At 32.8% G+C, this 14,960-nt stretch overlaps 1 protein-coding gene across 2 annotated transcripts; it reads right to left on the bottom strand.

Annotated features, from left to right (window-relative positions):
- Nucleotides 1-1,618: 1,618 nt before the first annotated feature.
- On the bottom strand, nucleotides 1,619-14,444 carry LOC149491438 (USP6 N-terminal-like protein). Of its 2 annotated transcripts, none has more exons than XM_089697643.1 (6): nucleotides 13,921-14,444; nucleotides 11,048-11,876; nucleotides 10,435-10,670; nucleotides 9,443-9,504; nucleotides 4,675-4,867; nucleotides 1,619-2,179 (listed from the first exon to the last, which is right to left on the bottom strand). In XM_089697643.1, exons 1-6 carry the CDS (start codon nucleotides 14,061-14,063, stop codon nucleotides 1,807-1,809), a joined length of 1,836 nt encoding a protein of 611 aa, XP_089553769.1. In that variant the 5' UTR covers nucleotides 14,064-14,444; the 3' UTR covers nucleotides 1,619-1,806. The 2 variants fall into 2 exon arrangements, with proteins under 2 accessions (XP_089553769.1, XP_089553778.1); XM_089697652.1 differs by having other exon boundaries at nucleotides 4,684-4,867.
- Nucleotides 14,445-14,960: the final 516 nt, after the last annotated feature.

Genomic DNA, 14,960 nt, shown 5'->3' with positions numbered 1-14,960 from the left:
AATAATAGATTCAAGTTAATAAGATAAATATTTCATTGCAATATTCAGAATACGAGGTATAACGTACGATATATTTTTTGAGAAGAGACAAATACGGAGATCCCAGTGGAATAAAACTAATATGATACTATAGATGGACTACACAGTTCTTAATATACGGAGCACACGTACAACTCGATTAAATTGAAAATGTTATTTAGGGCCGATTTTTCAATCCTTGGTTAAAATTTATCCGTCCAATAAAGTATTACATGAACATTTTAAAATGTCACCTGTAAACTGTCATATACGGACAAGAATACATTTTTGAAATGGTATTTTAATACGTTATTCGATGAATAAGTTTTAACCAAGGATTGAAAAATCAGCCCTTATTTGAATATTTCATAAACATATTTAGTAAAAACTACCATTTTTTGATGTTTGATATCTAATTGCTATCATGAACTCTAGTTTCATTGATACTTGATACGCTTCCTATTATCTATATATCCACGTTTAACACAGTGTAAAAATGCATATATATTAATGCACAGTTTTGCAAACTACGTACTAACAAGTTTGTGTATATTGTAGTATCAAAAGAATAAAATAAATAATGTCAATTGACCAATCACATTAATTTAATCGTGTTGTAATATGCGAATAATAACAAATACAAAATGTTCCACACAAAAGATCGTGTACGCAATGACTAAATCTCACCCAATTCCAGAATACAAAATATAACCAGTGTTTTCCAACCTTAAACCTTAATGTATTACCAATAAACAATAATTTACTATAATAACTATTTGCCTACATATCTAACTATATATGTTTCATTATTTCCAAGGCATACTGCGAGTGTCTCACATTTTATAATTAACGAAATTTATCTATCGTCTAGACTTTTCCTAATTTGAAGCTAAAGGCCCGTCCACACGGCACACGTTTCCTCGTACCTACGCAAACTAGGCTTGCACAGTTTTCCGTGTGGAAGGAATTAAGGTTGGAAAACACTCGACTTACACATTCAAACACGGCTATGAACGGTAACATATATTACATCTAGTTTAACAGTTAGACTGATATTATTGCGTTTCTCACTGTAGGTTCGTAAGGTCCTGTATTAGAGCAAGGCTCACTTTACGAGCGATAACATTTGAACAACATTTATACAACAAATTTGAGTAATATACGATTCATTTTATCAAATTCAATCAACAATCCCGTGGTTGTAAAGGCATATTGTATAAACTATCCCCTAACATGCTTTGGTTAAACATTCAGTGCAGAAACTAAATACAATGCTCCAAGCGTGTACTATGAGTAATTTTGTACTCAAATAAAGATTTTAGTTATAAAAATCATCACACGTCTACATAGAAATAACATGCGCTAATACTTTAAAAGTTAATACAAAAATACTGACATCTTACTTTTAATATTAGGTGTCGATTCACGGAATGAATTAAGGTTTATAAAATTACTTTTTACTACTCAAGATTTACCAAAACGTTGTAAACAGACTAAACGTTACCAAACGAAAGAACGATATCTATATCGAATATACTTTTGGTGATCATATATTTTTAATATTTATTATACATCGAGAAATAAACGGACAAACATTTAACCTAAGTCCAATAAAACCATTTAAAGAACCCCATTGCAAATCCTACACGAAATAATATTAACATAAAAACATACATCCTACAGTCTTTAATAATATGACCAAAAATATGCGCAAAGCAATCGCAAACTCAACATCGCCGCTGCAATATTCCCAAATTTTGTACTCAACACCTAAAAAGCGTGCTAAATCTATTTAATATCATATATTCCCGAATGAGATTCGATGTACCGTGGCGAGATGATGCGGCCAGAGTCGACGACTGGCGTCAGGAGTTCTTCAGAAGGGACTTGAATGCGTATCGTGTTGTCGGAGGGCATGTTAGTACCGTTCGAGGTGTAGAAGCCGAGGGTCGCTGGCTTATGGTGTATCTCAGTGTAGCCCTTGTACTTGGACGGGCTGACGGGCTGCAGGTGCGAAGGGCTGGCTGCAAGCGGGTTGTACGTCACGTGGATGCGAACCACATCCTCTGACATGGGAGAAACTGAAGGCGGGTACGGAGTGGCCCGCGGCGTCGAATTGGCCGTGGAAACCCTCTGAATGCTTAGACCGCAGATACCGGACCTGAAAATTCATCGCGAAAACACAGTTAGAGAGTTTACAACCTGGAGCATTGCCGCGGCTAAGTGAATCCTAGCGTCAGCATCTATCGGCGTATGGAGATAATGTATCAGCAACGCAATTGTAAAGAACGGCAGAACGCTAAGCTATGATTATATCGAAGATGTTGTAGTCAATACAGGCATAATATCATTTAATTTAACTTTTCAATAATATTGTATGCCGATTGAGAAATACTTGTAACGCGTAAATAAATGTGCCTATGGATACTCTCATTTTTGGTTCATCTTCATATTGATATAGCTTATTATGACTTTATTGACTGGGTCGTGCATCATCGCAGCGTTCTACATGAGCGGGCAGATGTGGGCAGATGCACTGTGAATGTAGGGTTGCCAACAGAATACTGCAATATAGTATTAGAAAAAAACTAGTGCATTTCACGAGCTCCGTAGTTGGCAAAATAAAGGTAAAATGTTGCAAAGCTTTACCTCGATTTGCTTCCGTTGGATTGAAATCGGTCACAGAATACTATATTCTCCAGATTGGCAACCCTAAATAGCGGCGACCCACCTCCCTCGTGTATAGTGCCCGTGGCTGACCGTTTTAGGATATTGTGGTTTTTGAATTCGACCGCCAACTCTGCCATCGAACCGCTTTGTATCGATCCTTTGGACCCCACCTTGATTTATCGCAATAACAATTTAATATTCAACAAAACTTTTCCTGCTTTATGCTAACCTGGTACTTCGTCGTTCGTTATATTTGGTATTACTTATATAGAATAGGTCGTGCATACAATCATAAAAGTTCTAAGAAGAATAACATCTAGAAAGTTCAGTAAATACGTTCAACAAGGAAAACATTAACGACCAAAAGTATTACACATCGTATAATTATAAATAGATATATATAATTATAATTACATAGAGAATAGATAATCTATTATGCATTGTTAGTAGAAACGAAAAAGTAACGAAACTTAGATTTTAATTACGATTAAGTGAGTGTCTAGAAATTATGACAATAATACATACAAATAACATATTTTTTTAAATCCGCCGCGGTTCTCATATTGTGTCAATACCGTGAAAAAAAATAAGTGTAACATCTAAGAAATATCTCTGAAAGAAGAAAACCCATATAACAATAAAATCAACCCCATACCATTGAACTATTACAATTACTTAGCATAAATTATATAACATTGGTTATATACATTATTCTATCCCATAGCCTGTAATACTTTTGGACATTGTTACAAGTGTGAACATTTATGTGAACCTGTGCAATACTATAACGTGAAGTACATAGTGAAGGTACAGTTGTATAGGAAGACAAACCCACATATAAATTATCTAAGTACTAGGTGCGTAACTCGAGAATACTTATAGGATGGTATAAGAAACTTAAAAAACTGTACAATAATTTTCATATAATTCAAGAGCCTCGTTATTCAAAATAATCGACCATGATAATTATTAACAAGACAAACGGCCCTTCTATATCTATTATTATAATTCATTAATTATCACCATAATCATAAACTTAAAGTTACCTTGAATTAAACACATTGTAGAAACTGTTACAAGGCCATCATACAATTACTGTCGTTAATATTTGAAACGTATAATTTGTAATCATTCACTGATATACAAGTACTTAACCAGAAAAATATATAGTTTTGTTTTCACTTCGTCGTGATTATTTGTATGTTATGATATAAATAAAAATAATGCTAAAAACCACCCTCCTAATAGCATCTACGTAGTTACTAGGGTATAAGAAGTGCTAAAGGGAATAAGGGATACTCATACCGTTTACCCTCAGCCTGTACACAGAAATACTGTAAATTCAAAAAGTGTAAAGCTGCTTAGATTCCGACACTTCTGTACTTTATCAAATGTGGGTACCTGAACAAAATATGTAATCTCTATTTCAAATGTAGTTTTAACCATAATTTTTTGTTTAATTTACATTGTACACAAGTGTCATAGTCTAATGGGAAAATGGCATACCAGGTACTTTACCTGAATCAAGGCGGAGCGGAGCAATCATTAATTATTCGTGATAATAAACGTTTTAGTTGTTTAAATGGATCGCGTCGTTGCAATATGTAAACGGCCATTACTGCTGACCTTAATGTGTTTTCCAGTTCACTTCTAACCCTATTAATTTATTGATACTTATCGGAAATCAATAAACCATTAAACAACGTGATACTACAACGGTAGTTAATGTTTACCCCTTTATGACAAACAAAAATGGAACAAAACGACCTGACGCATTAAAACAATCATATATTTCAAATCGCTTATCTATAAAAAGTAAATTCGATTAGACTCAGTTATAACATTCTAAAAAAAATATCCATTCCATTGCGCCCTTTACACCCAAACACGTTGTACCCTCAAAGTCGTCAACCCGAGCAGGCGCCCACAAGGTTGTCGCGCACTCCGCTCCGCCCATCGCCGCTAGCACTACACAAAACATCTCACCCATCTGACCCAGTGCCGTCGTCCGCGTCGCTGACGTTGCTGTGCGTGTCGAGCGAGTTGTCCGGCGCGTGCGACCGCCCGCTCGAGAACACGCTCAGGTCGGCCGTGCTCGTGACGCTCGTGTCCGCGAGCGAGCGCCGCGAGCCCAGCGCCGACGCCGAGTCCTCGCAGCGCGCCGCCGCGCCGCTGTGCTCTGTAACACGCGCCCGCACTCCGCTCACTACTAGCTACACACTCATATGGATATATGTTACAAGAACACGCTTTATGTCGCGTCTTTTTACATTTTAAAGTGACAAGTTTTGGTTAATAACTTATTTTGAATACAAAAGATGTTATGGTAAAATTATTAAAAGTACATATATCCATAATAACACTGTAACAATAAGCGTAATGATGATGCAACGTACATGCAAAACATTGATTACTCACCTCGCTTCGTCCGCGACACACACACATTTTTAAGCGAAAACTGTGCTGTAAGCGCACATGCAATAATTTCGTATAAAATAAAAATCTCTGCTCATTACGTATAATATATTTCATAATTAAATATTAATCTCTAGTATCGACGTTTCCGTTTATTTTGCACTTTATGCTTTCGTTTATTTATTAAATAACTTGGACTAGCGTCGAGGTTAATCGAAGGATTTTCGGGTGGGGAACTCAGGATAATGTTCATTGAAGCTTGGGAAGTGTGGAGAGGGAGGGCCTCGTCATTTTTACAATCTGCGAACAGATATTAAACTTTATAACAAAACTTTAAACAGGGTGCGCGAAGGAAATACGCCTATTCATGGACTAATACTGGCGTTTATTTTAGGTAAAATGAAAGTTGAGTTAATTTTGCATTACACTGTTAAAATATGAATAAAATTGCATATACAGTATTAATATTTTATTAAAACCTAAAACTTCCAAAAGGTACGTTCAATAACTCTTACAACTAAAAAAAAGAATGCATTACAATACAAGAGAGACGATTATAGGGGGTGGGTTTATGTGATAAACTAACGTACTAAGGGAAAATAGGGAGCAGAGATTTTTATACAAAAGAGTTTGCGTAAGATTAAAAATGTGCGAGTGAGGAGAAATCAATGCGTATAACATTAAAGAGCCAAGGATTCCTTGTTAGTAAGAACGCGCAGGTTAAATAAAACTTATAACTGGAATTAGTAGAACAGTTGTTAATTATGACATAAACCCACCTCCGTACCGCCCAAACCATGCTAGTGCATAAAACTATAGTAATGAATAAACCAAGTGTATGAATGAAGTGAGAACAGAACGGATCGGGCAAGCAACATAAGTATGTACCACACTGTCATATTGCGTTGCATGTACCTGCGTATCACACAAGCTTGTGACCAGGCTCTGCTCGTGAACAGTAATATATCACGTTCCTTATTGTACAATAACCCATTAGCTTCACATACTCAGTACGTATCGCATGATCCGCTAATACTGAACGATTATAATTATTTACATATAATAGAATATCTATACGCCTATGATTAAGGTTTCATTAAAATTAACGACTAATGGCTTTTTGAGAATAGGTACGTAAATATTTAACTTAAATGTAAACCTTAAATATGTTTTCAGTGACAGTATTTTATTTGTGATAACGATTTAACTTTATGTGTCAGTCATTTACTAACGTGATGATTTGAGAATCTATTTTTTTTTTAAGATACCTCTATCCAAACACTCAGAAAAAAGTATTGAGTTAGTTCTCTTCGGATTTTAGGAAAGGATACCACAATATATAAAATTGACAAGAAGTAAAGTGTTCTTATTGTAAAACGTTTGTGAAAATATAAAGAAAAAAATAAAAGACTAAAGAAGATAGATTAAAAATTCGAACATAGACAATAAAGAGATTATTGCACAGATTAAGAAAATGAAATAAATGTGTGCAAACGTTAAATGCTTACTTAAATTGTTATTACGAACACATTAAAATATTTTTGGCAAGCCAGAGCGAAAGTACAAATTAGGAGTAATTGATTACCTAAATCCTCATTGTGACGTAATTCCACACATGGTACTTAAATGGAACTCAGTCTTAATTAGAAACAAGACGACCATGCATTTACCATGTCTATACCTTGTATATAAGATGTACATATTATGTCTATAAATACCTATATCTTCATAGCGATCTATATCTATTTTGTAAAATTAAATATATCTTAAAAGCGTTTCTAAATGCCTACTCGACTTAAGTGCAATTTATTCACTTTACGATATACACGCTATGCTGTATATGTTTATAACGAACAAATCTCAGCATGCCCTTATCATTTTATTAAAAACGCTTGAAATGATAGTTACTGGACCCTCCTATACAGATATGTTTGATCATACATGAAGGAAGAACAAAAACGTAATTATATATGGAGAAAACTGTATTTATAGCTGCAGTGCTAAAACGTAATGTTAATTGAGGAATAATAAAAACTATCTACAACAAAAAAGAGCGGTTTTCTATAAACCGTCAATCGTTTTAAACTACGTTATTTGAAAGTAATTCAAAACGATTGTCATAGTACTTAAGAATTAAAAAAAAAAGAAATGTATTTTTTTATAGAAACGATAAACTAGCCGACAGTTTATACACTACAGTATAAAAAATCTTTTACTTCATGTTTTAAACGCAAAGTGGCGTCGCATCTTGACCCGGATAAATGTGAAATGGAAAAATGTGTCAAGCGCCCTTAAGATAATCTTAAGGGCGTAGTTATTGAAAGTGGTATAAATGAAAATAAATACCACTTTCAATAACTACGTAAAACATGAAAATCGGAAAATGATAAACAAAGGAATAAAGTTTTTTATGTTCCTCAACAATGATTAAAAAGTTAATCACATACATGCACACAAAACCGAGCTTTGTATGTATGCTAGTTAAATACAAGGTCTTTTTATATTTATTCGCGAAAAATATATAATAAAAGATTTTTTCTTTCGAAAGAACATAATAACAAGTTACAGGCAGTCTAACAAAGTACCCTTATTTACCTAACAATTTACTTGGGCACGTGTTGATATTATATCAAATACAATTTATTATTTAACATTGCTCATAACGGATGAAAAAACATAATATAACCGCTATGCGATAATGGTATATTGATAACCACATACCTTTGTAACTCGATTTTCATACAATCGTATACAAATATATACGTATATATAATTTGTACTTTTAGGTCGATCACATATTGATCCAACAATGCTGTTAATACATGGATGAGGTTATATTAAGAAAATGCACTAAAATACTGTACATACCTTTACATCTACAAACTGTTGTAACATCAATAAATAACAATTTAAAAAACCATGCAAAATGTTTACTTCAAAACAAATTTATCTCGAACGCATTTCTACTTAATATAACTACAAAATAAAAAGTAAAAAGCATGTATCCGACTGTGATGACACATTTTTATATTAAAACTAAATAAATTCGTGACTTAAACGTTGTTTAACTTCTAACCACTGGTTAATATTCGGAGTGATCCTTAACTGCTGTTAATCGCTGTTTTGTCGTTGTAAGGTTAATCAGGGATTAATAATTATGAAAGCCTTACTTTATTAATCTGAATTCTGAAGTGATTAAACAGTAGTTTATAAATTAAAAATATTTTACATTAATGTTTATTACGTTGGATGTTTAGTATAGATTAAATGTATGTATTTAATATGAGTAATAGAACAATAAAATATGTCTTATGAGATTCATAGTAAATGCTGCATAAAAACAAAATTTATTTGGTTAACTAGTACCTATTTTATTCAATCTGAATACTGAAATAGATTATGATTAATATTTTAATGATGTTTTTATTTGAGTGGTTAATTATTTATTCGTTTACCACATTATTTTGATCTTTACAAGATTTACGCTATCTACTAAATTACGTTCAATATAGAATTTCAATGATATTATATTATTTAATTAAAACTTAACAACTCATAGCAAAAACACTCATTCAACATCAATTAAAAAAGGTGTAATCTTTATAAAAACTTATTTAAAACATTTACCCATATCCATTAGAATTTAGATACTTTAATTTAATCAACCTATGCGCATCTATATGGCAGTATGTTCAATCAGCATAATATGACTGAATGTTTAAAAAAACCTATTTAAGACATCAACCTACCTATATAAGTCAAAATAGAACATTATACAGAAAACCTATCAGACAATTTGATCAATCACTCGAAAAGTCTAGAACATAGGCTATTTATAAATATAAGGCAGTTTGATCAACCAAGACTTGCAATATAGAACATTTAAAAAAGTTATTCCGGTTACTGGATTTTTAAATCTATTTACCACACTCTCCTATAGTAAAACAATATTTAAAACAGCTTACGCACTCTCCTATAGTCAAACAGAACATCATCTAATAAGGACTAACCAGGCATTTACCTAACCAAAAAAAAAGACGGGTTGCACTCCGGGAGTGCCGGCAGAAGTGAAAACGCGGGTAGTAGAGAGGGGATAGCTGTCTACTCTCCATCCGTCTTACGCTTTTTCGATCAGGTCACGTGTCCTGACGCGAGTTTAAGATTTTATACCCATTACAGAAAAAGTGCTCAACGCCGCTAAAGAAGTTTTCACTTCAACAACTATAACTACAAGTCAACGTGTCACCACAGTACGGACTGATTCACAGGTGCGTGAACCGATCGGAGCCCAAGCTCTCATCGGAGGTAGTCCTCGATGTGGGCGGCGACTCCAAATTACCTGACACCGTGTCGCTTTGCGATACGCGCAGCTCCTGCAGATCTATGGCCGCTTTTTCACGCCTGGAATTTATTTTAGTGGAATTAGTGTTAAAAATCATAAGGACCGAGAATTAATGTAGAAAACACATGGCTTCATTGTATTCTTTGATATTTTTATTGAACCCATAAGAAAGACAGAGAATGATTACGCGTTGTTGAAAAAAAATACTATGTATTTCATAAGCACATTTCATAAAAGTTGACACGAAAAATTAATATTGCACGCCTCATAAGCGAAGCGTTGAGGTGGGTACTACTGTCACTTCGCGCAAAACATCTGATTTTTCAAACTTAAAATGTCTTTATGTATCATACATTGCACTTGTAAGATAATACATACACACACATATTAAGAAAAAACACTATTTTTAACGTTCATGATATTTTTGATGTCATTTTTGTTATTTAAACTAGTTAAAAAACAGTTTAAAAAAGTTTTGTCTTGGACATCCGTGTGTCTGTATGTGCGGATCCTTTTTCTTGTTAACACGATAGCGACCGAAATACTTTACTAATCGAGTCTTTTTTTTTCTCTTACGCTTGAGTATGCTCAGGAATAGAACCCTTTCATTTTTCAGGGTCTGATTCGATGTGGTTTAATTGTTATTAAATAAACAAAAATAATAATTAATAAATATTTATTAAAAAAAAATTATGAGGCGTGCACTTTTGGAATCTTAAGTCACCTCATCTGATAAAAGTCTTGCGACTGATTGCAGATCACTATAGCAAAAAAAAAAAAAAAAAACTTTTGGATTTTCCAAATTATTTTTGTTTGTATGAAAAAAACTTAAAAGATACAATTTTTGTTGTTTCAAACAAGAATATATTATGCACAAACAGATAGGTAAAAGAACACGATAAAATTTTCAATTAAAACAAACCAATGAACTATTGCTCACTCACATCACACCATATACTACTGTATAGTTATAAATTATAATATATTACCTTAAAATCACTGTAGCTCTAGCTTGTTTCTCGGCATCCGAAAAGTTCTCAGCCCTCTGACCAATCTTGGATTTCTTGTCCGGTTCCACGAACGTTCCTAGTTGTCTCTTAGGCAACTCGGCGGGGGGCGGAGGCCCAGGATAATCGAGCTTCGCCCGTTTCAACTCATCCATGGACCTCTCTAAGTTGTATATGACTATGTCGTCCTCGAAACCGAAATCCTTATGTAATTTAACCTGAAACAAATTAGTTATAGTCATGCTTCATTTCATTTAGAAAGAAATAAGTTTTCAAGATATAGCTTATAGGTGATTTTACAACAATCTAAGTTATGACTACAACAATTGGCATAAAGTGCAAGAGTAATTATTAACTGTTTTAATGGATGAACAGAGGTTTCTTTTGTACATTTATGACCTTATCAAATTCAAATCAATACAATCAATCGTAATTATGTCAATGAGAGGCAGACATGCATCAGTGAGTTTAAACAATTTAGCTGAAGTCTTAATAAGCTTAAGGCAGATTGCAACTCTATAGGTCACTTAAAAAAATAGGTGAAGCAAATAGACATGTTAATAAATTTTATATTCAAAAATTATATCAAACTTACCTGGATATAATTTACAATAAGATCCATATCATTCAACTTCATTATGGCTTTTTTATGGAGCTTAAGAATAGCATATGCCATAGCTGTTATAACACGCTCTCCATCCAGTAAATATATATCCCATACTCGCAAACAAAGACTGAATGGAACTCGTTCAACAAAACATACAAAATACCATTTGAGAGAGTACAATATGGCATCTAGGCCGTACTTATCGAAATGAAACTTAAGCTTAGGCATGAACTTTGTGAGTATTTTATCGTGATGCTCAAGGAATCTTGTTAACTTTGGAAATCCTTCAATATACAATCCATGCATGGCATACTTCTTATCAGATAATAATATCGCTAAAGCCCAGAACGCGTCTTCTTCGTCCATATACATAAGCAGAACACCGGCTAAACCTGACATGCCTTGGCAATAACCTACTTCGGAATTGTACATGCTGTAAGCACATAGAACATTGAACAATGAACACTGCTTTTCTGAATATCTCTCTCTGTAGAACTGGTGTTCACGAAACTGCCTATTTACATCTGAATCGATCTGCCTGACGTCCGTCGACCATGTCTTGGCCAATTTTAACATCTCTCGGTATTTCCCGAGATTCTCAGACTTTATTCGGTTAACATCTAACAGTTTGCACCATATCTTACTCCGTAATGAATTTGGAATGCCTTTATAAATTCTTCTATGTAGCTTTTCTTTTGTTGTGGGAGAGTCCCATGAGCCAAGCATCTTGACCCATTTTTTCTCCCTCTCGACTTCAACGTTGATCTTTTGCGGCGCCGTTTTTTGCGGCAACCGCTCATCGTGGATAAACCCATACCTGTAGATAAATCACAAATCTAATCAAATATATTTATGTAAGTGAAGTAACTATGTACATAATATATATTCTGTGGAAAAAATAAATAAAAAAATTGATTTGTTACACAGTCAACTAATTACTAACCAAATAGGCAAATGCAAATATTTTGACAGGTTCTAAGCAGTTGAAATCGCAAGAATAAATGCTTTTGTTAATAAATTAACACCTTCGCAGAGCGCCATATTTTTTTAATAATATGTCTTTGCTAAGCATTATTGCATACAGGAAACAATTAATGTGCCCTTGGCTAGGTGGCATGTAATTTAAGAGAAATGTTTATTATAGTAGAGCCATTTTAATAAACAACATTTTACAGTTCAATGAAATTCAACAATGTAACCTAGTAACAACAACATAGAATAACATGATATTTTGTTTTGTTAGAACTGCACATTTGCTTAACGTTTTTCAATAATTACGATTACATATTTATAATAATAATGACCAATACAAGTACGGTAATAGATTCGCCTGATGAATTTTAAAATTAACATGTGTTTCAAGTTCGGTTGACAAATGTTTCAAGTCCGTATCGAATAATTAACTTTAATCAATGTTTTTAAGCAGGTTACCACCCAACAAAGATAAAATTGATAGACTTCAAATGTTGCCTATTAAATTGGCTCGACTATAATCAGTAAAACAAAGATAAAATTTAAATTTTATTTTAGTTATGTCAAACACAAGTTCTACACATAATACAAAATTATCTTTATTAATAATACATAATGTATTATTACTACAACCTAAATAATGGTAAAAGTTGAAGCTTATTAGCAAATTTCAACTGTAATACACTTTTCATATGTTTTCTTTATCATATTATTGATCTAACATAATTTATTATTAAGTAATGCATAGAGCGTTTAAATTTTCTTTTCATTTTGCACATACTTGCAGGAGTATGAAGTAACACATAAACTTGTTTTTTATTCACCAAAAATATAGGAAAAATAAAAACTGTTGCATTGCAATATTATAAATTTGACCATATTTTTTTTTCTTTGGATTGGTTCAACTGGAATTTACAAAATTTTACAGGAATAATGTTGTATGATGGGAAATATTTACGGTATTACGGTATTATAGTAAGAATTTAAAAGAACAGTCAGTAATCTCATATCTGGGATAAGGAAAACATAATATCCTCATCTGTTAATTAGATAAATAATTTTTTTAGACTTGAAATTAATATTTTATATCATTTTTGTTGTACTTGGATTTTAATTAGCATGTTTCCCGGATGTTAGACAATAATTGTCATGATTGTGAAAATAATAAATATTCTGGATTTATAAGTAGAGATATACTATAACCTAAAAATGTAATAATTATCGTAGATCACAATAGTATATTTTATGATTTCATAAGTGTAATAACATTAAATGTATAAATGCAGTTATAAAAAAAAACAAGCCCATTATTAAGATATTTAAGTTTTGCAAAGGTTGAAAGTGAGCAAAATTCCATGAGCCATCTGTGCTAAGAAAGTCACTTTCTCTTTAAATACACCAAAACAAGTTTATCTACTTAGCATGCATTGATCATATGTATGTTTCACAAGAGGCTTTTTCACAAGATATAAAACATATGGGTTTTTAAATATCATTAATTTTAACCTAGTTATTAAATATAATAATACTAGCAGGAGTAGGAAATTACTTATTTTAAATATATATTTTCACAATGTATCACTTTAATTGAGATGAAAATGTAATAATGTTAGTACATCTGTACAAAAATTATTGTCAGTTTAAAAAGGTTTCAAAAATAGGTGATAAGGGGTAGAATCACTGCAGCGCTGTAATTAGCAAAAAATTCGCAAACGCAATTTTATCTATTTCATGCATTCTTATCTTATAACCTAATTAATGCTATGTAGACTTAGATCTTGAACGAGGATTAAAAAATAATTTGTGTTTTACTCGTACAAGCATTACATGTCGTCTGATTAGCATAAATTAAAATGTATTTAATTATAGGTACATATATCTAACTTTACCTATCAGTTTTGTGATAGTCCTCGAACTCAGGGTCCTCCCACGGGTCTATTTGACCGACGAGATTCTCTCTACCCCTTTCGTATCTCTGGAAGATACGCTCCCGCTCCTCGGAAGCCCGTGCTAGAAGAGCCTCCTCATTCATAACACAGTTTGTTTTAGCAGTTGTGTCACATAACGACCAACACCTACCTACACTATTACTATTGTTTAAATGCTCCGCAAAATAATAATTCGCATTCCTTCGCTATCAAATCCAAAATGCTGACACACATAACTACATTGTAATTCGGCCCACCAACAAAATATAATGTTCATAACGCCCTTTTATTTAATCATGTCGCTAGATAAATTGAAGGGTCACACGTTTTATTTATTTTTATACGACGAAGATATTAAAGCATATTTAAAAATGCTGTTCTTTAATTCGCGAGCAACGTTTTAATTATTGTTAGTGCCAATGAAACATTTCCTGTTATCTAGATTCAGACCTCAATGTAGGTAGGTAGGTATCACTCAAAGCCGCCATCAAGGACTACAGACTGTGGAATGACAGAAATACAGAAATACAGAATCACTATGTAAGGTTTGCTTGTTGTTTATTCTTAGCATGGATTCTTAGCTATATTCATATTATGAACCTCAAAACTAAGGATATTTAAAACACTACTTTATCCAGACAGACAGACCAGTGAGAATTGAACAATAAACTACATATATGTATTTATAAATTATAAGAATGATACACCTATATAGAGAGTCATTGTAAATCTCATCTAATTACAATGTCAAGAGAATAGCATTTAAGTGAGTTCCAATGTATTATGTACTAAGAGCAAATATTATAATTACAGTTAACATTTAATTTAAAGTTTAAACCTACCTTAAAGTATCTGGGAGACCTTTGAGATATTTTAATACGTGCGTACTTAGGGCATATTAATTATTATTTGGGTGCATCGAGATATATGTACAGTAGTAGTACATATATCTCGATGTTTGGGTGCATATTATTATCTATGGTTGTGGTGGACCGCTGAAA

This window comes from Colias philodice, chromosome 1 (assembly GCF_061535455.1).
Source record: "Colias philodice isolate Cphi_HAF_F1 chromosome 1, ilColPhil1 Martin Lab GWU primary, whole genome shotgun sequence".
NCBI classification, from domain to species: Eukaryota; Metazoa; Arthropoda; class Insecta; order Lepidoptera; family Pieridae; genus Colias; species Colias philodice.
Note: the sequence above shows the minus strand (reverse complement) of the source record. Positions and strands in the feature narration are given on the sequence as shown.

Coding starts and splice junctions, on each gene's coding strand:
- LOC149491438 (XM_089697643.1), bottom strand. CDS start 14,063: ATGAATGAGGAGGCTCTTCTAGCACGGGCTTCCGAGGAGCGGGAGCGT. Junction 9,505..10,434: donor AGAGCTACAGTGATTTTAAG/GTAATATATTAT, acceptor AATAAATTCCAG/GCGTGAAAAAGCGGCCATAG. Junction 2,180..4,674: donor GACGGCACTGGGTCAGATGG/GTGAGATGTTTT, acceptor ATGAATTTTCAG/GTCCGGTATCTGCGGTCTAA.